This window comes from Calliphora vicina, chromosome 5 (genome assembly GCF_958450345.1).
Source record: "Calliphora vicina chromosome 5, idCalVici1.1, whole genome shotgun sequence".
Lineage (NCBI taxonomy): Eukaryota > Metazoa > Arthropoda > Insecta > Diptera > Calliphoridae > Calliphora > Calliphora vicina.
Genome location: NC_088784.1, coordinates 67,247,694 through 67,271,743, shown reverse-complemented (window position 1 = coordinate 67,271,743; position 24,050 = coordinate 67,247,694). Strand labels below are relative to the sequence as shown.

General features: G+C 33.3%; 2 protein-coding genes across 2 annotated transcripts in view; one reads left to right on the top strand and one right to left on the bottom strand.

The window, feature by feature from the left end:
* LOC135961927 (uncharacterized) overlaps nt 1–24,050 on the top strand; it is a 62,019-nt gene that overhangs the window by 29,466 nt on the left and 8,503 nt on the right. Inside the window, exon 3 of the mRNA XM_065513575.1 lies at nt 902–1,814. Within this exon, the coding sequence (XP_065369647.1) occupies nt 902–1,814 (913 nt within the window). The remainder of the gene's footprint in view (nt 1–901; nt 1,815–24,050) is intronic.
* On the bottom strand, nt 19,086–23,089 carry LOC135961929 (protein lifeguard 1-like). Its single transcript, XM_065513578.1, has 4 exons — nt 22,971–23,089; nt 20,612–20,769; nt 19,996–20,244; nt 19,086–19,934 (listed from the first exon to the last, which is right to left on the bottom strand). Exons 1-4 carry the CDS (start codon nt 23,044–23,046, stop codon nt 19,575–19,577), a joined length of 843 nt encoding a protein of 280 aa, XP_065369650.1. The 5' UTR covers nt 23,047–23,089; the 3' UTR covers nt 19,086–19,574.

The following is a 24,050-nucleotide window of genomic DNA, read 5'->3' as shown; positions in this document are numbered from 1 at the left end:
AACGAGGTAGTCTGCTATCAATGGCTGTCAAATACAAACTAAATGACGCAGCTTGTTCAAATTCTGACAGGAGTCCACTGACAGATCCCTGTTGACAGGAGTAGTGTTGACCTTTCAGTTAAGATGCGGGAAATTCAAAAAGTGACGGACTTATTGACCCGCTGTCGTAGTAACAATCTGGTATGAATTGCGAGTGGGCAACTTTAGGGGCCCGCTCACTAGCTCCCATTCCAACTACGTGCCGATGTAAATATACTCAAAAACACCACAGCATTGAGTATGTAAAATTTCATTAAGATATCTCCAATCTTTCACGAGCTACCGAATTATTTCCAAAATAAAAAGTTTCTAAACAACTGTGCGTCGGTAAGCTACCAATCTTTGGTCATGAGAAAGACTTCGGTCTTTCTGAGTTCCAGTTTTATAAATACAACTAAAAAATAATGGTTGCGTAGTGGCCACAATTCACTGATTTGTATACAATTCTTTACAAAATATATTATTGTACTTTATTTCGTCAAATTGTTAAGTGTACATTTTATTTATCGCAATTTATTTGCTAGGATTTGTAAAATCATTTTATTTTTTATTGCCTCAAGATAGTTAAATACCGTCATTTAATTGTGTAATAAAGAACTTTGTTAATTTCATTTATCGCAATAATATGGAAATGAAGTTTCTGTCAATAGTAAGTAGTTTCTAGGGAAGCATTAAAACTAAAATTTGTGCATTTAAATGATAAGATTGTATAATTTCAACTCTATTACTTACAATTTGAAGAGGACTCTTCACAAAAATTAAGTAATATGGACGAAATAAATAATTTTATTTAACAAAATACAAATATTTATAACTTTTATGTTGATTGTGTTAATTTATTTTTATTGCATTTTTCTTTCAGGAAAACTTACGTGTTTCAGAACAAAAGAAACTAGAAATTGATCCAAAATATTTAACAATTTTGGGCTTTACCTCACCGTTATCATCCTCCTCATCGCAGTCTTCGTCATCGTCGTTATCACATCCAACAAAGCAATTAGAATCTCAGTACTATAAATATGAAACGAAACCGAATGCGCAACAAAAGACTCAAGAAACCCGAGACGGACAGGGCTATGTAGTAGAAATTCAACATTTACCTCTTGAACACGAATCAGATAAGATCAACAACAATGATGGCGTTGAGAGACTCCATTCGAAAACGGCACATGTACATACAACACCATTCTTTAATGGCACAAAAGCAAACTTCACCATTGTCACCTATGTCCAGGAGGGTCAAGCCCCCTCAGCCATATTGCTATCGCAAAATATCGCTTCTAAATTTCCAAACGAATACTTACTCATCTATGATCTTGGCCTATCGGAGGAAGACTTAAGAGCACTTAGTGCTTACTGCAACAGCTCCAGATGTACAGTTATATCTTATGATCTATCAGTGTTTCCCTCATACGTTGCCGATCAGCGTATGCATGCATATCGTCCAATTGTGATAAAAGATGCATTAATGCGTTCAAAATCTATACTTTTTGCTGAAAACTATATGCGTATACGTGGTTCTAGTCGTGATCTCAATGATCTACAAACAAAGGTGGCCGAAACGGGTGTCCTCGGTTGGAATACACCGACTGCGGTGTCGACGCGTACACATCCGAAAATGTTTGATTACTTTCAAACGGATGCCGATGATTTTTTCTTTTTAAGAATGGTCGACCTAGATACAGTTCTATTTGTTGATACTGTATTCGTAACGGAGAAAATCTTATTGCCATGGATAAAATGTGCCCTAACATTGGAATGTATAGATCCTATAGGTAAGTTTAATACAATTTATAAATTATCTAAATGCAAGGGGGAAAATCAATTTAAAAAATTAGTAGAAATAAACGTATTTTCTCTATAAACTTCCATTTAGTCAAAGGACTAAGGAATTTTTGTTTAAATATTAAACAGTGTCATTAGTGAATTTACTTGTACATAGAAAATCATTTACATTCTTCAACACTGTTCCATGGTTATTTGATACTAATGGACAAAGTCATTATTTATTTACCTAGATGATCAAATATCTTTGCTGCTTTTATACTATACTTTTCTATTAAATTACAAAAAAAAACCTTTTTATTGATTTGTTATCGTCATAAACTCTTTTACATGAGCTCCATTCTATCAGACATCAATCTATTATTGTTTCATAAGAAACTATTTTTTTTTTATTGAAAATTTCTTTAATTTTTTTTTATCAATGCTATTTACTACACAAGCACACAGACAGTTTGTTTTAATAAATAAATTGAATGCAAAAGAGCAATGCTAGTAAAAATTAATAATAAAGTTTACTTATTTTATTGTAAAATTTACTATGGAAAACGGCAGCATATTTCAATGTCATTCAATTATTGTTTGTTTTAATTTAGTTTTATTGAAAATAGCGTTTTCAATCAATAATTGCAAACTGAATATATCGTGATTTTGAAGTAATGTTTTGCAATTATGGTTAAATTTAAACAAGCCCTCAGATGTTGTGGTGACTGCAAGAAATTATTTATTAAACCCTACCATTAACGTTCTGCACTTGTTAGTGATTCTGATTAAAAAGAGGCTGTGTGGTAGCTGGTTTAAAGTATAATAAAGCACTAAATGGTTACTGTTTTCACTACCTAATTTGTACCTTGAATAGCAATTTAAAAAACTTATTTTAACATTAACTTATAATTAGAGTATATAATTGGAACTTTACTAGAATGTCAACGATTCAGTTTATTGCTATCAATCCAAGCGGATACTTCCTTCAAAAATACAATATTACCATAAGTTTGTAAAGCCCTGCCTGTTGGCCTTCTTGTAGTTTACAAATGAGCCCTTATCAGTTTGAGTTGGCAAGGAGGGCCGGACAGACAATGAGAATGTTTGGGGAGTTTAAATATCTTGATTATTTCCAGTTAATATTTGGATTGAGATGGAAAATTGTGTTTAATATTAGCGATTCATCCTAAGGGTATCCCGTTGCCACCTAAAAACATTCTTACCCTTTCGATTTTAACGCTTGTTAAAATGAATGGAGCATCCTCTTTTGTAAACATTCCTTGATGTAACTATCTTTAGAGTAGCGAACCGAGGCACTCCTCAGGGAGGGTTTTTATCGCCACTCTTGTGGAATCTTGCCATTAATTTACTTCTCATGAAATTAGATTCCATGAAGTGCAAAACTGTTGCATATGCTGATGATGTTGCTGTAGCCGTTTCTGGTAAACACTTGGACACATTATCACAATGCCTACAAACTTCACTTAGCACACTCAACCAGTGGAGCACTGCTAGTGGACTCGGTGGGAATCCTGGAAAAACAGAGCTTGTGCTTTTCTCAAGAAGGTACAAAATCCTCGTTCCCATTACCGCACCTAAACGAAGTGGAACTTAAGCTCTCGGATAGTGCTAAGTATCTGGGAATTATTCTGGACTCTAAGCTATCCTGGAGCCCGAATATCCATGCGAGAGCGTCTAAAGCGGCTATCACTATTTATGCCTGCAGAAGAGCCATTGGGAAGACCTGAGGAATTAGCCCTAGAAATTCGAAATCCACCTATTGTGGGATGATCGAGAGAATCCTGCGAATCTCTGCACTAATGATTATGGGTCCGCAACGGAGCACTCCATCTCGTGCTCTGTTCGTTGTGATGCACTGGCTACCTGCTGATCTCATAGCCATCAATTCGGCGGTTAGGCTAAGCACTATAGGAGCATGGAGGCCTGGCACCGGCCATGCGTCTATTTTGGGAAGTGTACCTTATCTCCCTGTCAACATTGATTACTGCACTCCCTTACCCTTTATCGACAGACGCTTCTCTGTATCGTGGGTGGGTGAGTTACCTTCTTCTAGGGACTCGTTTGTCATCTATACAGATGGCTCTAAGTCTGCGGTTGGGGTGGGTGGTGTCTTCTATATGATGTCATGGGAGCTCTTTTGAAAATACTTTCTATTTATTGGCTTTAGAAACGTCATATGGACCATTACTTCTACCTGAAGCAGGTTTTCCTTTCAACGGACAAGTTTTCTCGATACTATTTAATAACATTTTTTTTCGTCACTCATTTTAATCATATTAACAACAAATGAATATAATTTAAATTAAACATAATAAATGGCATACTATTCAAAGGTAACTTGATAAAAAAAATAGTTTTAAGGAAAAACGTATGTTAAGGTTTTTTCGATCTCACTCATTAATAATGCACAACATCCAGATGTCAAGAAATGCGCAATTCAATTATGCAAACAATTTGTCGGACATCCAACCTAGCGGAACCGGAACAAAATAGCTATAATCTTGTGAACCAAGAATTTCAAACGAGATTCTGAACCATTCCTTCACCTTCCGAAAATTGGAAATATTATTCCGTAATATAATATGTTCCTGATGGCATAATTAGCTGTGGAATATTTCACACATCTCTGGAACTCCCTGTTCGGGAATTGGAATTTTGCTCGAGTTGTTTGCCTTTTTGGAAGCAGACAAACTCGCTACAATTGGGAACATATACTTTCCGATTTTCCTTTCCTCGCCTGTAACAACTCACTACGTTTGCCAACTTGATAAAGCACATCTCACTCAGCTCATAAAAACATGGCTTTGAATTTTATGGCTATCTAGATCGTTAATGGTCTCAAAAAGCAGCGACCGTGTACGCGCACTATTATTCCTATTCTGGAATAATTCGCGCTGAAAAATGTTGCAGCTTTCGATTTATCCGTGGATACTGTTGACCACTACTGTTAGAATATCTCACACATCTATGGAACTCTCGGTTCGGCAATTAAAATGTTATGTAATCTATTCCTATTCTAAAATCTGGGAAACTTGATACAAAACGGGTCTAATACTTCTCGATTACCATTTCATCACATGTAGTAAAGGTTTTAGAATCACTACTGTTTCCAAACTGAAAGAGCAGAGAAAACCCATAACACATGTTGGGCTTTGAACTTGGTAGCAATCCAGAGCGCTTATGATCTCAATCAGCAGCGACCGGGTCAACTCACTATTTGCACTTATTGCTGCTTTGGATTTATCCAAAGCATTTGACACGGTTCACCGCTCTAAGCTCCATTTATGCACTGCATTCTTCCTAACGAAGTCAAACGTTGGAGTGTCTATTCAGACAAGTTCTGACAAGTCAATTAATGCCTATATATTAATTATGTTACTTTCTTTGGAAAACGGATAGATTGGGGAAGGAAAGATGTTGAAAGGAGATGTGTCACTACTCTGGTGTTGAGTAGGGGCATTATTCAAGCTATTTTATAACCATTATTTATTAATTTATTTTACTTCGTCGGTGTTTCAATGCCATACCGCCGAAGGAGGGCGCTGTGATAAGTACTAGTTATTAGTAAACTAATAATTGTCATAAACTTATTGGCAGCGCCTCAAATACCATATCAAGATTAATGGTCAATCGCTTAACCACTTAAGTCACAGCACCTACTTAACGCAAAATAATAGACGTGTCGCAATAGTAATAATCTCACACATACTCTTCAACGTATAACTTCCTGAACCTCTCCCGGATGTCCCGCTGGTATTGTATGCGGATGATTGTACCAACTTTTCATATGGTGTACAAGTCACTGTACCTGGCCACAGACCATCTGCATTAACGTAAATATCAGTTATCATGTTCAAAATCGACAGTGTCGCTTTTCATACATATCCTACTTAACCCTAGCATACAAAACCCGATGATTCTAGACCATCTATATCAACCAGAAATTAAAATCGCAAAATAGAGTCATAAAAGCTTTGGTTGGCTACCGTTACCGCAAAGCTACTGTTACCCCTAAAATACCCTTTCAGCTCAACTACTGTTATCGTTACCTAAATAACTGCAATTACCGTTACCGCTTAAATACCGTTTCCGATATAATAGTAAATACTGTTACTACTAAATACCGTTACCGATTTTCTATAAATATTTTTTTTTAATTTATAAAACTCCAAATTTTGGATGTTAATAATAGAGTTCGTTGAAACTCGTCAACTTATTTTTGACCTTTGTAAATTTGTTTAACAATTTAATTTCGAATGAAATTACCGTTATCATTAAAATACCGAAATAAACTTTAAAAACCGTTACCAAGATAAACCGGTAGCCAACCTTGCCTAAAAGCTTTTGCAGCAACTCATGAGTGATGGACAAGAAGATAATTGTAGTGGCGTATAAGGAAATTGGTCGCTCTCTTTTCAATTACTTTGATCCAGTATTGAAAGAATACATTTGTAAAGCCACAGACGTATATATCGTAACTTGTTTTATTTGTTTCCATTATTTACAAAAATAGTTTGGTACTCTCTTTTATAATACTTTAGTAATAACTCGATTTTCCATTTGAATATTATTATATCTCTAACATCTCTCAATATAACTTGGATGTCATGGTTTTAAAAGCATTTCTACAAAACGATATTGTACTGTCCAAACAGAAACATTTAAATAGCAGCCAAGCCAATTTCGATTGATCGGCAAATAAATTGACCACTCCAAAAACGTGTTCATTTGCAGCCATTTGATAATTGTGCAGCGGTGATGTTAATATCAATTGGGTATCGAAAATAATATAAACAGCTGTCAACGTACTAAATGAGCTCGTACTATAGAATGTCGAATAATTAAATATGAAAATATTTGAACATATAAACACTAGATAAACTGCTAGTACAATTATGAATGCTCGAAAATTTGTCAATTTAAATTTAGACTGCAGGCTGTAAACAATAATTGCAGACAACTGCAATATTAATATTATCGGCTGCAAGATGACCTATAAATAAGAGAAATTAACAAATATACATTACATTTTTTTAATTAAATTATAGGTAAAAATCGCTTAAAACTATCATAATGTAATAACGAAGTTGGGAACTATCTCCCAAATATTATTAAAAATTCCCCGTGAGATTTTTCCCTTTTCTTATTCATAATTGGGCTGTATTTATTATACCCTTCACCTTCGTGAGAAGGAGAAGGATTTCACGTTAAGTGAACTAACTTTTAAAATCTGCACCAGGGTTAGACCTATTGGATAGTAATTCTGACACAATTTTTCAACAAGATCGGTCAAGAACTCTCGGAGTTAGATGGTGTCAAAATTTGAATTTGTGATTTTTCTCATCCATGTAACTTATTACCTATTGTTTAGAAAGCTATAGCTATCTAAACTATTTGGGACACATTTTGCTAAGAACAATAGGTAATAAGTTACATGGATGAGAAAATTCACATGTTTGGCCAAAATGTCAAATTTTGACCCCCTCTAACTACGAGAGTTCTTGACCGATCTTGTTGAAATTTGAAAATTGTGTCTGAATTACTATGCAATAGGTCTAACCTTGGTGCAAATTTCATCCCGATCGGAAGACATCGATTTTAAAAGTTGGTTCACTTGTCGTGAAATCCCCCATATACAGTATTGGCCATAACTAAAGCACCCCCTAAATGAATTTTTTGTATAAAATCAAAGTTTTAAATATCTATTATGTATTATTTTCATTTGTTAATATGTTTAGTATTGATAAACAAACACTTTCAAAGTTAACCTTTCTATAAGAGGTAACTTAAAATCAAAAATATTTTAAGATAGAAAATGAAACGGACAAAACTAAAGCACCCCTTCAAGGATATACTATAATTAAAAATTTAATTAATTTTTTGTTGCAAATCCTTTGTTTTGGATGGCACAAGAACATCTCTTGGCATAGAAGATATTATGTTTTTTTTGGCGTTTTTCGGTATTCCTTCCCAGGCTATTTTAACGGCATGAAATAAATCGTGAGAATTGACAATCCTTATTTCAGCAATTTTCACGATTTATTTTCATATTAACAATGTGCCACAAGTTCTCAATAGGATTGAGATCGGGAGATTGACCAGGCCAATGAAGAAATTGAACCTTATTGCTTTGTAGCCAAGTCTTACAAACTTTGGAGGGGTGCTTAGGATCGTTATCCTCTTGGAAGCTCCCTATAATTGGCATCTCTTCACTGGCATAAGGCAACATTACAGCTTTCAATACATCACGGTACATGAACCGATCCATAATCACATAAATTTTATGATTTGGAACAAATCATTGACCAGAAAAGCAACCCCAGACCACTACATTGCCTTCTCCTTGTTTCATTGTTCCTTTGCAATACTTAGGATTCAGTCCTTCTCCTTTTGGTCTGCGTACACGCCTTATTCCAGCGGAACTTTTTAAGTTGTATTTGGATTCGCCAGGGAACAGTACTGTCTTTCATTTTTGGACACTCCAGTCGATGTGGGCTTTGGCAAACTTCAGTCTAGCTTTCTTGTTCTTACCTGATAGAAATGCTTTTTTTTTGCTGGTCGCCAGCTGAATAATCGGGCTTCTACTACTCTTCTACGGATTGTTCTTTCGCTAACTCATAATCTTAAACTGGTTCGTACTTGAATAGCTGATGCTGTAGGATCTTTATGTATTGCTCTTTTGATCAAGGAATCATAATATCGTGTTTTTTTCGCGAACGACCTGCAGAATGCACCGGTGATATGCGACCAGTCTTAAAAAATTTTGAAACGAGCCTGGAAATAACTGATCTGTTAATTGAATATTTTTTACTCAATTCATGTAGTGATAAACCTGTCTTCCAGTCTTCAATAACTTTAATTTTAAATTCACTGGAGTACTTGTTCCTTGTCATTGTTTTTTTTTTTAACAATAAACTGTATAAAACTTAAATTTTGCCTACGTCTTCCTTTATTTTTACCTTTTGGAATTTTTAAATGCATTCATTGTGATTCCCGATAACTCACATTGCAAATATGCAGTACCGAGTCGAATTTTTAAACATCTTATAAGAGGGTGCTTTTGTTTTGTCCGTTGCGTTTTAAGTTTTTATATGATTTATCATTTTAAATTAATTTTTAATAAAATTATCTTTTACTAAATGAATATTATATGAACATTAACAATATTAGTTAATAAAATATATACAAAATACATCCCAAAAAAACTGTTTTTATCAAAAAAAATATGAATTGAAAAGTTATGGCCAATACTGTAATTTGGATCCTTATAGATAGCGGAGTCGATTAAGCCATGTCCGTCTGTCTGTTGAAATAAACTTTCCGAAGCCCCCAAATAACTTACATACATGTTTCATACATCAATGCCTCCGGAATTCTTCCGGCTCGGTTGCTATCTTATGTATAGATATTTCAAAGACCTTTGCAACGACGTTTATAAGACCATAATAAATTGGACCTACAATGGGTCAAAATTGGAAAAAAAAAATTTCACCAAAAGTTTTTTGATGGTATAATTTGGTGAAGGGTATATAAGATTCGGCACAGCCGAATATAGCTCTCTTACTTGATTTTAAAATAAAAATCATTTACCTACCGTTAGGCTGTTCGTTATATTAGCATATACTCCCATTAGAATTGCCGTCAATATCGTTACGAAGATCAACGATAAATAAGCATTCGTTATTGGTCGACGATAATTCCGAAAACGATACAGTAGCGCAGATATAATAAAGTTTATTATCCACATGACTGTAGAAATGTCGATTTTTTGTGACATAATTGGTACATTTCGTAGAAATAAATACATGACGGGCAGATAAACAATATTTTGAAGCTGCAAAGAAAGAAAGCAACAATTAAAATAGATAAAATAAAATAAAAAATAGAATACAATACAAATTAAATGTATGTTGTTGCTACGTTAAATTAAATTATCTGTGATGTGTGGGGGTTAAAAGTTGATGATGATTGCTTAAATTTATTTATACAACATTGTTCTTTTTGCCTTTTGTATATTATTTAGAATTAAATTTCGATATTTTCAAGTATTTTATCTTGTACATATGTATATATACATTAATATATTTTGTTCATTTAGGTCATTAGGAAATTAATTTTAATATATTAAATAAACAATGGAGGTTCATGTGACCAGAAATTATATTTGCATATTATCAGATTAGATTAACGAGGCCAAAAGCACCAAGAATTATCTTTTGCCAGCAGTTAAGTTTACGATTGAAGCATAAAATCCTATATGATGAAAGGTTAAGAACATACCAAAATGGTACGTACAAGAAACATCGTTTCAGGGGGAGAAGGAATGTCAATCACAAAGTAGATATAAAGCTCTATAATATCTACGCTCTACCAGTAGGGAAAAAATGGTTAGATCACGTGAAAAACTGCCAGTTCAGTTCTAGAGTTGGAAAGTTTTGGTATACATGTCGGTCTCTCTCTAACCCTGCTCGCGATTAAGATACCCAACCATCAACCGTGCTCGCGTGTCTTTGTACAGGCTTTTTAGTGAGTTCTCTGAGAGAGACTAGACGAAACGAAGTCTTATTCCACATTCTTCATTGGGAAGCGGGGAGTCGTTTACCTGACAATGGTCATAACTGATTATACCCAGTGACTGGACAAAGGGTAGAGTCATTCCGATTCCCAAACCTGGGAAAAACAAGACTGAGGGTCAATCCAATAGGCCGATTTCTCTTTTGTCACCTGTCGCAAAGACATACCAGTATGGATTCCTTAAAATTCACAGCACCACCGTAGCATTGGCGCGCCATTGCCACTCTAATCTCACAGGTTTTAAATCAGCAGAGGACGATCTTCGAGGCTAGACCTGTCAAAGGCCTTCGACCCTGTCAGCCACGCCATCCAACAGTCCTCAACGCCCAACAGTTGTTTTGTAGGGCTTAGTCCACCCCGTAGAGTTAAGCAAGCAGTTCCTCAGAGCTGGGTCCTGTCGCCACTTCTGTTTACCTTAAAATGTCTATACTCCCGAACCTCCCGAATAAGGAGAGGAAGTGATTTTATATGCGGACGACTGCAGCATTTTAATACCAAATATTTGTAAAATTCATTGAAAAATTTGCCCACAATTGGGCAGTTTTATTTCAAAAGCATTTTTAGTAATATAACAAAAAATATCGCTAAATTTATAATTAATTTAACTTTTATTCACAAAAAATTAAAAAAATATGTTGAAAAAAGTCTACATAAGATCTGTACATTAAATAAAAAATTTTTCAACGAATACAAATTTGCATTAAATTCAATATTTCGTTGGGCCACCACGGGCATCTACAAGCGTCTGGGCAACGAAGTAACTAAATTCTGCGGACGTTATTGGTTCACAAGTAATAAGATGTTTTCGGATCTTCCGTTGTAGAATTTCCCATACGCTCAATAACATTTAAGTCCGGGCTTTGATGTGGTGTGTACAATTATCATGGGGCATGGTAGAGTAGCCAATCTTAACAATTTGAGACCAATGTTTCGCATCGTTATCTTGTTGAAAAATCCAACTTTAACCAAGAGTTAAAATATCAACGGATGCTCTAAAATTTTGTTCCAAAATGGATTTGTACTGATAACGATCCATATTATGCTCAATAAACACTAACTTTCCCACTCCAGAAACAGCGACAATACCCCAAACCATCACACTGCCAACACCATGCTTAACTGTAGCGAGTAAGTTTTTCGTATCCATTGCTCTATTTGTTTTGCGCCACACTTTATCTCTTCCATCACTTCCAAATATGTTATACGTCAACTCATCAGTGAACAAAACTCGCTTCCAGAATTCCATGTCCTTTTCAAAGTGCTTTTCCAAACGAAGTTTGCGATCCGTTCGCTAATTTACGAGGAGTTCTGCTATAATTACCATTATTATTTAAGGTTCTTTGAATTGTTCGTAGATGAACAATAACTTCTGATCTTGTTGCGAGTTCTTTGGCCAATTTTGAGGTATTTACTTTTGAGTTTTTGTTGACTTCTTTTAAAATGAAGATTACATCTCTTTCTTTGGGCGACCACTTCGCAGCTTGTTTTTAACTGTACCAGTGTTTTCAAAGTTACTGAATATTGTTTGAACTGTAGACTTAATAAATTGCATGCTTATCTGCTAGTATTCAAAAAAACCAGGACATGCTGTGGTTGTATGTAGACTTTTGTCAATGTTTTTTTTTATTGTTTTTTATGAATAATTTTGCAAGTTTACATTGCAACATTTTTTTGGAGCATAGCAATAAAAATAGATTTCAAACAAAACTGCATTATTATTTTTTTATTTACCGGATTTTTTCTAATAAAGTGGCAAAAATTGTGGTCGTACGTAGACTTATGTCGACCACTGTACATACATATTTTAAAACGTTGACTTCAGCATTGATGATATTGAAAATTGGAACAAGGATCAAATTACGGAAGACAACGATTATACGTTCGATAATGATATCGATGGGTCAATTATCGAGCAAGATATCGAAAGCTGAGAAAGTATCAATATCTTAATAAATGCCTTGAAGAATCTAAGAAGAATCAAATCCCAAAATTTTTTCTGTCATTTATTTTATGTTTAATAATCAATTTTGCACCCCAAAAAAACTTTAGAGAAGAATTGCATTTTTAAATTTTTTTTTCAAAATGTACGTTATTACGTTAATAAATTTTTACACGCTTTGGCATATTTTCTACCAATTTTTCATTTACTTCATTTGGAATAATCTCTTTTTCCGCTGCTAAAGGTCGTACATATTGGTAGGAATTAATCAGTATTCTTCCAACCGCCACTTCACGATTCACCACAAATTCTCAATAGGATTGAGCTGGTAACTGCATTAATAAGAAATTTGTCTAGAATCACCATTCTCTACGATTTTTGACGTGTACATTAGGTCGCCATCCCATTGAAAAATTACTTCATCCACGACTACAACATCGGTATGATGAGTCTGCAAAATACGCAGATGGTTTCCTTTACCCATTATTTCATCGATTCTTTGCATTGGTCCAAGATGGCACCATATAAAGCAACCATGTTTTACTGTTTCCTTACTGCGTTGCCAATTTTGAAACAATTATTGATGTCGTGACCAGTTCAATGTCCCAAGCTCAATCCTATTGAAAATTTTTGGTGAATCGTGAAGTGGCGGTTGGAACAATACCGATTAACTCCTTCCAATTTGTACAAGCTTTAGCAGATGATGCGAACAATTTTCCATACGCACGTTTCATCATCCATTAAGCTGCAGGTATAATTTTTGTATAAAATTTTACTACAATTTCCGTGCTCTGTCTTTGGCCTCTAAATTTTTTAGCAGAGTTCCAGTCATGAACTTTTTGAGCCTTGTATGTTTTTAAACCTGCATTGGCTTTAACTTTTCGTACCAAATAGTCCGAGCACTGTGCTAACCGGACTGCTTTGCTACCGGATGTATTGGGAGCTCTTTTGAAAATGCTTTTTATTTATTGGTTTTAGAAACATCATGTGGACCAATCCTTCTACATGAAGCAGGTTTTCTATCAACGGACAAGTTCCCCCAATACAAACCTTTGATTGATTGGCCAACTTTTTGTAGGACCAAGTTGGGTTTTTTTGAAAATATTTAACAATTTTAGTACGCACCTTTTTCTCGTCACTCATCAGATTAACAACAACATTAAAAATAATAACTGACATGTTTTACAAAGGTTTAAAAGTTTTAATGAAAAACGTGTGTATAGGTTTTTTCGATCTCAGTCCTTAACATAAATTTCTACATAAGTCATTTAATGTTTTAAGAAATTAATCACTATTAAATTCTGTACAATTCGCACCATAACTGATTCAAGTCCCCATAAAGGCCAAAACTACATATTGATGGTTGGTATACAAGACTCGGCACAGCCGAAGCTATCTATATGTATTCAATCGATCGTAATACCGCTTAAAGAGTATAATTAGATATTTTTATATAAAAGTTTTTCTTAACTTAGTCCTTAATTTAAATTCATACACATGCAGTTTTATCGAAACTGGATTGATTAATTTTTTTTAACCATAATAAATTATTATTAATACATATTTTGTAAATTATTTCTTTACTACTTACAATTATCCAACCAAATATGGTTCTTACTAAATGCTTCCTTTTATTTGTATCCTCAATACTGAATCCTCTCAATTCCAGATACAATGGCGTTGACAATAAACTACATTGTAGGTTTTTATCTAAATTTTGTAAATGCAAAATTTATTCACTTTTATTATTTTCATTATTCTTGAGTTGCGAAAATTATAATACGATTAATTTAAATATTTTATTATTTTTACCATTCAATGGTAATATTTCCAATTCATTATCACTGTTTTTGTTCTTCGTTGCGGTTGTTGGAATAGTTGTTGAAACATTTATCGCATTCGATTTATACATGATGATGGCTCAACTTACACTCTATTAATTTTAAGGGATAATAAACGTTTTATTACATAAATTTAATAAAATTCATTAATGTTAATGGGGTTTTGGTTCTTGTTGATGTTATTGTTTTTTTTTCTGTGTGAGCTATTTTACGATAAAATAAACATTGATAGTTATTTGTCATTTATGTACATACAATCATATTAATTGAGTGTACATTAAATATCAAATTAAATAAGATAAAAAAATACTCATTAGATTCCATTGCAGTTTAAGTGAAATATTGGCTACAGTTAATTTTAATTATTACTGTATAGCAAAAAAAACAGAACTAGATTAATTCAGTCTCTAATTTAGTAGTAGCAATTTGCTTCCGGAAAAAACTACTTTTGATATATGGTGAGTAGGATCAATTATAGACCGATCCTTACAAAAATTATGTTCAATTTCATCACGATATCTTTATAGATTCACAATTGACCTTTATAGGTGCAATGGGCATGGCACCACCCATAAAAAGTAAAAATTTATTTATGCATATCTGGAGTACTATTATAGTGGGAGTCTTAAAACTTTGTGTGAGCTATGGCAGAACAACGTTTGGCGGGACAGCTAGTTATCTATATATATAAAAATTGATGTTTGTATGTATGTTCCGAATGAACTCAAAAACAATTTTGGACCGATTTTGATGAAATGTTCAGGGTATCTTCAGAATAGCCTAGCGGGTCAAATTTTTGATTTTCGATCTGTGGGCGGAGGGGCTAAGTTTTTACATTATACGGTAGTTTTTACATTATACGGTATATTATACCGCTAATGCCATCTATATATATAAAAAACTGCTTGACCGATTTTGATGAAATTTTCAGGAAATCTTCAGAATAACCCAGCGGATAATACTGTAAAGTCAGATTTTTGATATTCGGTCTATGGGCGGAGGGGTGTGTAAAAATCTAATTTTTACATTACAACATATACACTCAGGTCTCGTTTTAAATTTTGAAATTTTAGATGGTTTTTTTTTTAATTCTTCATTTACATAACCGAGCCCTTAAGGGCCTTACCTTTTTAGCATTTTTAAATGAAACCAATTTTGCATCACTGACATAATGGTTATAGTTTGTTTTTTACAAAATCAAATTCTTAATATAGATTCAGATACGGAATAATGATTATATCATCTAGTGTTGAAAGTGACGTTGAACCAATTCCAAACCGATGCAGACAATTATTCAGTGATTCAGATTAATAATACATATTTACAAAATTTCCTTAAAAAATGTGTTAGCTCATTTTCACTATTCTGTAATTACAAATATTTTTGTTTATTTTTGTTAACGTATTTTGTTTTTATTGTTTAAGTAAATTAAATAAATATATTTTTGTTGATTTTTTTATGCGATTTTGTTCTGATTTTTTAATTAAAATCTGAATTTATGAGGTTTTTCAGAATTTTAGAACGAATTATTAGTTTTTATATGAAGCTAGAGTATCTTTTTATGCGAATTCAATTTATGCGATTTTTTTTGGAACGCATCTATCGCATAAAACGAGACCTAAGTGTACATTAGAGTGCTCCAAAAAAATAAAATTGCGAATTTTGATCGTCCCCCCCTCTAGAATTGTTCTATGTATTGTAGAAACATATTGTGTAAAATATTAGGATGATAGGATAACGTTAACTGGTGGCGCAACGACGCTGAAGTTTTGAGGTGCATTTACAAGGGGAAAATATGCAATTTTTTCAGATTTTGTAAAAATTTTGCCATTAAATAATGACTTTTACAATTTAATTTAAAAGAATCGAAATGTGTACGTAATTGTCGTTATAATAAGATATAAAAGACAAAAATTGGTGAAAAAGTGTTAAAGTTATTAAAAAATCGCCAGGCCATTAACGTGTCTCAGGCCACTAGAACAAGAAATTTATGAACAAAATTAACATATTTTGAGAAATATTAAAATAAAAGCTAATTTTTACTTAAAATATATCCATATTTACTTGTATATGAGTTTTTGTCCTCGTAGGATACCGTTAACCTATTCGCAGGTATGACCAAAAAAATTAAATTTTTTTAACGGCAGTTTCAAAACTCCAATTTCAAATTTTTAAAAATATTGTTAAACAAATTTCAGAATTTTTTGATCATCACATGGGGATTTATTGACAACATATTAGGGAATAAAAATGTGAAAAAAGTATGTCAATACCTCCTATAGTTTTTCCGTACCTGCGATATAAATTTTGCGATTTTCGAGAAAAACTAATTTTTTGGCCATATTTTGGGGAATGATCAGAATTTCCTTACTGTAATGATTTTTAAGTAAAATCTATTCAGAATAATATAGTCCAGGTAATTTTAAATATAGTCTGAAAGTTTTACTAAAATCGGAAAACTTTAACCGTTAAATCGTGAAGGTCAAAGGTCAAAGGTCAATTTTTTCAATATTTGGAATTTCTCATGGAAAGATAGCGAAATATTATATATTTTTGTGCCGATTTTGATGAAACTTACGAAAAATATAAAATGAAGTCTAATATTCACAATAACAGTACAAAAATGGAAATTAACCCTTAAGAGTACTTGGGGTCAAAATTAATGTGTTTTTCGTGATTTTAAAAGTTGAGGGTCATTTGGACCCCAAGTGCTATTAAGGGTTAATTTCCATTTTTGTACTGTTATTGTGAATATTAGACTTCATTTTATATTTTTCGTAAGTTTCATCAAAATCGGCCCAAAAATATATAATATTTCGCTATCTTTCCATGAGAAATTCCAAATATTGAAAAAATGGACATTTGACCTTCACGATTTAAGGGTTAAAGTTTTCCGATTTTAGTAAAACTTTCAGACTATATTTAAAATTACCTGGACTATATTATTCTGGATAGCTTTTACTTAAAAATCATTACAGTAAGGAAATTCTGATCATTCCCCAAAATATGGGCAAAAAATTAGTTTTTCTCGAAAATCGCAAAATTTATATCGCAGGTACGGAAAAACTATAGGAGGTATTGACATACTTTTTTCACATTTTTATTCCCTATTATGTTGTCAATAAATCCCCATGTGATGATCAAAAAATTCTGAAATTTGTTTAACAATATTTTTAAAAATTTGAAATTGGAGTTTTGAAACTGCCGTTAAAAAAATTTAATTTTTTTGGTCATACCTGCGAATAGGTTAACGGTATCCTACGAGGACAAAAACTCATATACAAGTAAATATGGATATATTTTAAGTAAAAATTAGCTTTTATTTTAATATTTCTCAAAATATGTTAATTTTGTTCATAAATTTCTTGTTCTAGTGGCCTGAGACACGTTAATGGCCTGGCGATTTTTTAATAACTTTAACACTTTTTCACCAATTTTTGTCTTTTATATCTTATTATAACGACAATTACGTACACATTTCGATTCTTTTAAATTAAATTGTAAAAGTCATTATTTAATGGCAAAATTTTTATAAAAACTGAAAAAATTGCATATTTTCCCCTTGCAAATGCACCTCAAAACTTCAGCGTCGTTGCGCCACCAGTTAACGTTATCTTATCATCCTAATATTTTACACAACGTGTTTCTACAATACATAGAACAATTCTAGAGGGGGGGACGGCCTGTACCTAGAAAGTTTTTTTCGTCCATACAATCTTGGAGCACTCTAGTGTACATATATATAAAAACAGATGTGGGCCGATGTTGATTCCAACACATGTCCGGTACTATAAAAGTTATTTTATATTATCAATCGATGATAAATAATTTTGTTTACTCTTTCAAATTAGGTGCATTAATAAGAAATTTCCATATGAAATCTATTAAAAAACAAGTAAGAGACTTGTCCAAAACTGTACATTAAAATCGAGATGCAATATAAAACAGGTTCAGCTAATTTATTATAAGACAATTATGAAAGTTCAAGTCGTTTTCAGGGGGACCTGTCCCGTATACGAGCCAGCAGGACAATCCTACTTATGGATTTCCGTCATGAGCAAGGCCCAATCTTCTGCCAGACGATTGGGCATACGGTTTAACGATTACTGTAGAAGCTGTCAAAACGAAGAAATGGAGGAGACTCTGACTCTGTTCTGCCAATGCCCGGCTCTGACAAACTTGAGGTAGCACAATGGGATCAGATTTGAATGGACCCAAGTGAGCTAATTGACGAGTGGCTGTCCATGGAACCTAACCTAACATCGTTTTCATATATATTATTTTAGTTTTAGTCTTCATTCTTCATTCTTATAGTTTCCATTGTTTTGTCAATGCTGAGAAAACGATGAAATCTATATATACATATAAAAATGGTGTAAATAATGTATAGTAATTCATAAAATGAGAACGGCTGTGCCGATTTCTGTAAAATTTTTAGTCAGTTCGTATTTTCGAGGAGAAGGTTTTTACGAAAGAATATTTTGGAAAATACCTCCGGAAAAGTCGGAAAATTGGAAAATCGAGTTTTTGTATGAAATTTTGAAATTATTCCTTTCCAAATCAAACAATAGAAAGTTCTTAGTCTAAATCTTGGAAAATTGCGGAAAATGCGAAATGTTGTATTATTACTCTAAAGTTTGTCTGAAGCCTTAAAATTGGGGCGAGGCGAAGTTCGCCGGGTCCGCTAGTTTAGAAAAACTTAATTAATTTTAATTTATCTTAGTAAAAGGTCGTGTTTTTTAAAACTGAATTTACGAAATATAGTTTTCAAACAAGTTTCCATTGTATTCGCTTTCGATTTAAAGTTTAGATTAGTAAAAAAATCAATGTTTTTTTTTTAAATCGCAGACAGTTTATTATAATAAATTCTTAGGTTAAAAAACGACTTAATAGAAATTCCTGATTCTATAAAAAAACTGAATAACTACCCAGGAAAACTTGTAGAACTAGTTCCGAGTTTGACAAATTCAAGCAAAAATCATTGTTTAGATAACTGATGCCAGAACCGTTCCAAGGAAGGTATACTGACTCCTAAACGCTTCGGTAGAATTTGATCAGAAGGTCACAATTTCAATTAAAAATTATTTTTCACAACGCCAAATTCAAACGAGCACTAGCTATATTCATGCGTTCTGGAACTAGTTGTGAAAATACTATTCTTCCTGGGTATATACATTTAAGGTCCCATTTATAATAAACAAGATTTAGGTTTATAAAACAAATTTTGTTTGGAAATTTAGTTTTGTAAACCTTTCACAAATTTAAAAATCTACTATAAATAATGTTATTAAAATATTTTACACGTCAATACTTTAAGATTCTAAAAGCGTAATTTGTTCTGTTTCTATTAATAAATTTCATCTTATTATTATTAAATTTGGACTCATAGGAAATTAATCACTTTTTTTGCCAAACAATTTTAAAATAAACAAGAAAATGCGTATGACATCCATGTAAAGAGTTAAAGCGGCAAATATATACTCTTCAGGACTAACGCTATACTTGTGCTCTCCACCCATCATCATTTGGGTATCATAAATGAGGAAAAAAGAAGCCAATAGAGCGCCACAGCTGGCATAAATAGTATGAACGATATGGTTGCGATAAAAGATGGTAACAATACCGAATATCATCAGACACATCATGGAACAAACTACGAAACCACCACAGACTGTAAAATCATATTTGGTTTGCATAGCAAATATAGTCAAGGATAAACATAAAATGGCCGTAATACCAACAGCCAATAATACCTAGAAATGAAGGAAAACATTAATTAGAAATTTCCTTATTTTGGAAAATTTTACAACTCACCGAATCTGCTTTATAACGGCCAGCTATCGTACCCATTAGGAATGATTCGGCAGCTGTAAATATGGCTAAGCATATAAAATTAGTGGGGAATTTACGACGTGGTGTCTCACAGCATGCCATTGCAACTCCAATCACTAACGTTATTACTAAAGCAACCACTGCTAGGTATCGATGTTTTTGGGAAAATTCCAATGTAGGTTGGTGGAATAAAAATATGGCCACTGTGCCAAATGTGACAATTAGCTGGCACTGTAATAATTAGATAAGAAATATATTAATATATGTATGACTTTTAACTATTATACGAATTTAATTTTGCAGTAGCGTGCTAACTGCAAACAATCTAGTAAATTCGTTTGCTTGTCAAATCTAAATCCTTTCCATAAAGTCCCAGCAGCTACAACAACAGTCATTGAATGGAAGTGGGTATTTTTACAGATCGTCTGAAGGTCCATTAACATTGTCACTTTCATTCCGATTACGATTCATGATTTGTATATTACTTTCTTAGTATTATTTTAAGACCTTGATTTTTTCCAGCTCTACTTTGCTATATTTTGCTATAACTGCTCTAATTACTTTACAGTGCATATGCATTAATTTCATTCACTCTTACCATTAAAATGAGATAGACTTTACGTAAGAATCCCTTCCGTACACTGGCTTCATCGAACGAAAAGTTCTTTGGCTGCAAGTCCTCGGGATCTACTGAATCGCCATTAGGTTGAAATTTAAAATCATCCCCAGGACTCTCCTTCCAACCACATGTTTGATCTACAAAAAAAATGTATTAAAATTATAAACATTTATTTTCATAATAATTTGAAAGTAATAAAAGAATCTAAGTCTGCTTTTACACAGAACAAGTTTTCTAGCTGCAAGTCTTCTTTTACACAGGGCAAGTTTTCTTGCCGCAAGTCTGAGTTTATAGGAGAGAGAGGCAAGAAGAAATATGAGGGGTACACATTTGCTTGTACTGGCAAGTCTCTCCAATTCTCTTTTGTTTTCTCATTTTCACTACGGCGTCTATTAGATTTTGAAATACACAGACTTGCTGTGTGTAAACACACGAGCAAGTTTAAAAGGGAATCGAAGAGACTTGCTTCAAGTAAACTTGCTGTGTGTAAATCCAGACAGTTACAATTTTTCATTAATTTTGTAAATAATTTGGGGGCTTCATTCGGAAATTTGATTTTAACAGTATCTATAACGATCCAGAATACATATTCTTTATGGGGTTGCAAATGAAATATGTGGAAATTACTAACGAAATGACAAACTTATAGAGGGTATTTTTTTAAACCCGATAGAACATAACTGCCAAACGAACTGTCATACTGCACTCACGTTTGGACTTTTATGACTCATCATGAATAGATTTATGCTGGAATAACTCTTCCAAAATATCCACATTTACTATGACTGTTTTATCGCAAAATTGTGTTCAGCGATGAGGCTCATTTTTAGCTTAAAGGTTTTGTTAATAAACAAAATTGCCGCCAAACCACAACAGACTCTACAGACTCCATTACAACCACCACCGTTTGGTGTGGTTTAAACGCTGGACCTTATTTCTTCAAATATGAAGTCGGAGCCTGTATTACTGCAACTTGATCAATGATTTATTGTTGGAAAATATGGATGACATTGATTCGACCGAGATGTCGGATCAATGTCAATGTTGATGGTGCTACTGACATACGGCGACAGCAACTATCGATTTAAAGAAATAAAACTTGATTTCGAGAAATGAACCTGTCAGTTGCCCTCTAAGGTCGTGCGATTTGACACCTCTCGATTATTTCCTGTGGGGCCACGTGATGTCACTGGTTTATGATGATAAACCAGCAACAAGTGAGGCCTTGGAAGCCAACATTGTTCGTGTTATTCGTGACATACGGCCTGCTCGAAAAGGTGACCCAAAATTGGAAGTCCAGAATGCGCTTTGCCAAGAACAATCGCAGTGGCCACATGTTACATGGACGAATGTTAATGCCATGTATTGATATTTTGAATAAACAAAATAGTTTGATTAAAATATAGTTTTTCCCATCTTTCTGGCAACATATGCATTCCGTGCCAAAAGAACTGCTCATCTTTTGAGGCGAAGAACATATCAAGCCAATATCGGATACTCTGTTCCAAAGTAAAACGTTTCCCAGAGAGAGCTTTCTGCATCGATCGAGATACATAGCAGTCGGACGGAGCACGGTCTGGACTATAAAATGGATGAGGCAAAACTTCCCAACCACTTCATTCTAAATACTTTTTAACAGGCAACATGTAACCGAGCGTTGTCATGATGGAATATTACGGTTTCATGTCTTGCCGGTTGTCCAGTTTACAAAGTATTGTTGAAAATAATAAGAGATAGACAAAAGTGGTTAAGAGGCGAATAGTTGAACCAGTAAATCTGAATTGCAGTTCCTATCCGCAAATTGCTGGAGCTCCCACTCCAAATAAAAATAATAAAGAGGTTCCTGTTCAGTCTGGAACCGTTTGATATTAATCAAAACTTATTAAATAGTCTTGCAAATAACCTACCTCACTTATTCAAAACATGTCTAATTTCAAAACATCTATGCAAAATACCATACAAGAGCTTTTGAGAGCCCAGAACCAAATGATACAAATTCTTCTGGGACGCAAATGGCTTGAACCAGCACAAAGCTGAGGTGTCACATTTTATCAACGAAAACAATATAGATGTAATCTCGGAGACTCACTTATATATGGGGGATTTCATGTTAAGTGAACCAACTTTTGAAATCGATGTCTTCCGATCAGACACAATTTTTCAACAAGATCGGTCGAAAACTCTCTGAGTCAGAGGGGGTCAACATTTTACATTTTGGCTGCTATTTTCTTGTTCGTAACTGTATATAGTATGTATATGAGTATGCGGAATCAATCATGAAAAAGGCAATCTAGACTGCCCACTAAATATCCACTGCAAATATTAATATTTTACTTACTTGATGTTGGATTATTAGGTGGATATCCCGTTTTATCGGGATATAGTGGTGGTTGCGTATATCCCTGTTGATTCATTGTTGTTTATTAGTTATAAGATACTAAAAATATTAACTAAAAATTTCAAACAAATATTTGCAAAAAAATTAGCATCAGAAAAGCTTTTTTTACGATCTATTTGAAATACATATTTGTTCTGCACACACTTATTTCCATATTCGAAAAATGAAGAGTGAAGACAAAAAGGCGAAACTAAATTGCCAAAAAATCTAAGTATGTTGTCACCAATAGATCAACAACAACAATATTTTAAAAAGCTCTCTTAAGTTTTATAATTTTTATTTCAAAAAAGAATATTTTAAGAACATCTACATATACTCTTGTATAGCCTTTGAGTTTAAGATATGGAGAGTAGTTAGGGAGAGACTAGCTGCCATAGAGTAGAGGAAGGCAGTAATGCGTTAACTCAATTGCCAAAAACCCAATAATGTTGTCAGCAGGGATGGATGAATCCAGTACTCTTTGATGTTGAATATTTTCGGAAATTTATTTACAAGTTTTCTTCTTCAAGTTACAATATTCAGATTCGTTGGGATGCTCAAAATTGTTGTTAATCGAATGATTCCATTATATCCACAGATAGCAAGTATTATGGTGAAAATAACAGAATTTGTTGAAATTGAAATACTCTTTGAGCAGTCATAAATATGTTTATTATGCGGTAATCCTTATAAAATGTTGCACAAATTAGTTCTAAGTACTCTGAAATTAGATCGTAAAATATGGTTACAAAGTCTAAGGATATTTATATTTAGCGTAAAAAATGGTGGTTTAAATTTATTTATACAAAATCTAGTTTTAAAAATTTGTCTTTCGAAACGAGCTACGTGTGTTTTCCAAATTCAACATAATCGAAATTGATTTTATACCGATTAAAACTGAGAGTGTGGTAAGACCGGTCAAATGCCATTATTATGTTATAAATCCTTAAAATCGTTAGACCAAACACGCTGGTAAAAGTTTATGATTCGAATTCCCGGGAATGAAACGATTTTTTAATTTCTTCCAGGGAAGGACAATAG

Bases quoted from the DNA above. Each gene is read 5' to 3' on its own strand.
- LOC135961929 (XM_065513578.1), bottom strand. From the start codon at position 23,046: ATGAATCAACAGGGATATACGCAACCACCACTATATCCCGATAAAACG. The intron at 20,770-22,970 runs GTAAGTAAAATA...TTTTTTTTGTAG, and splicing joins ACCTAATAATCCAACATCAA to ATCAAACATGTGGTTGGAAG. The intron at 20,245-20,611 runs GTAAGAGTGAAT...TAATTATTACAG, and splicing joins AAGTCTATCTCATTTTAATG to TGCCAGCTAATTGTCACATT.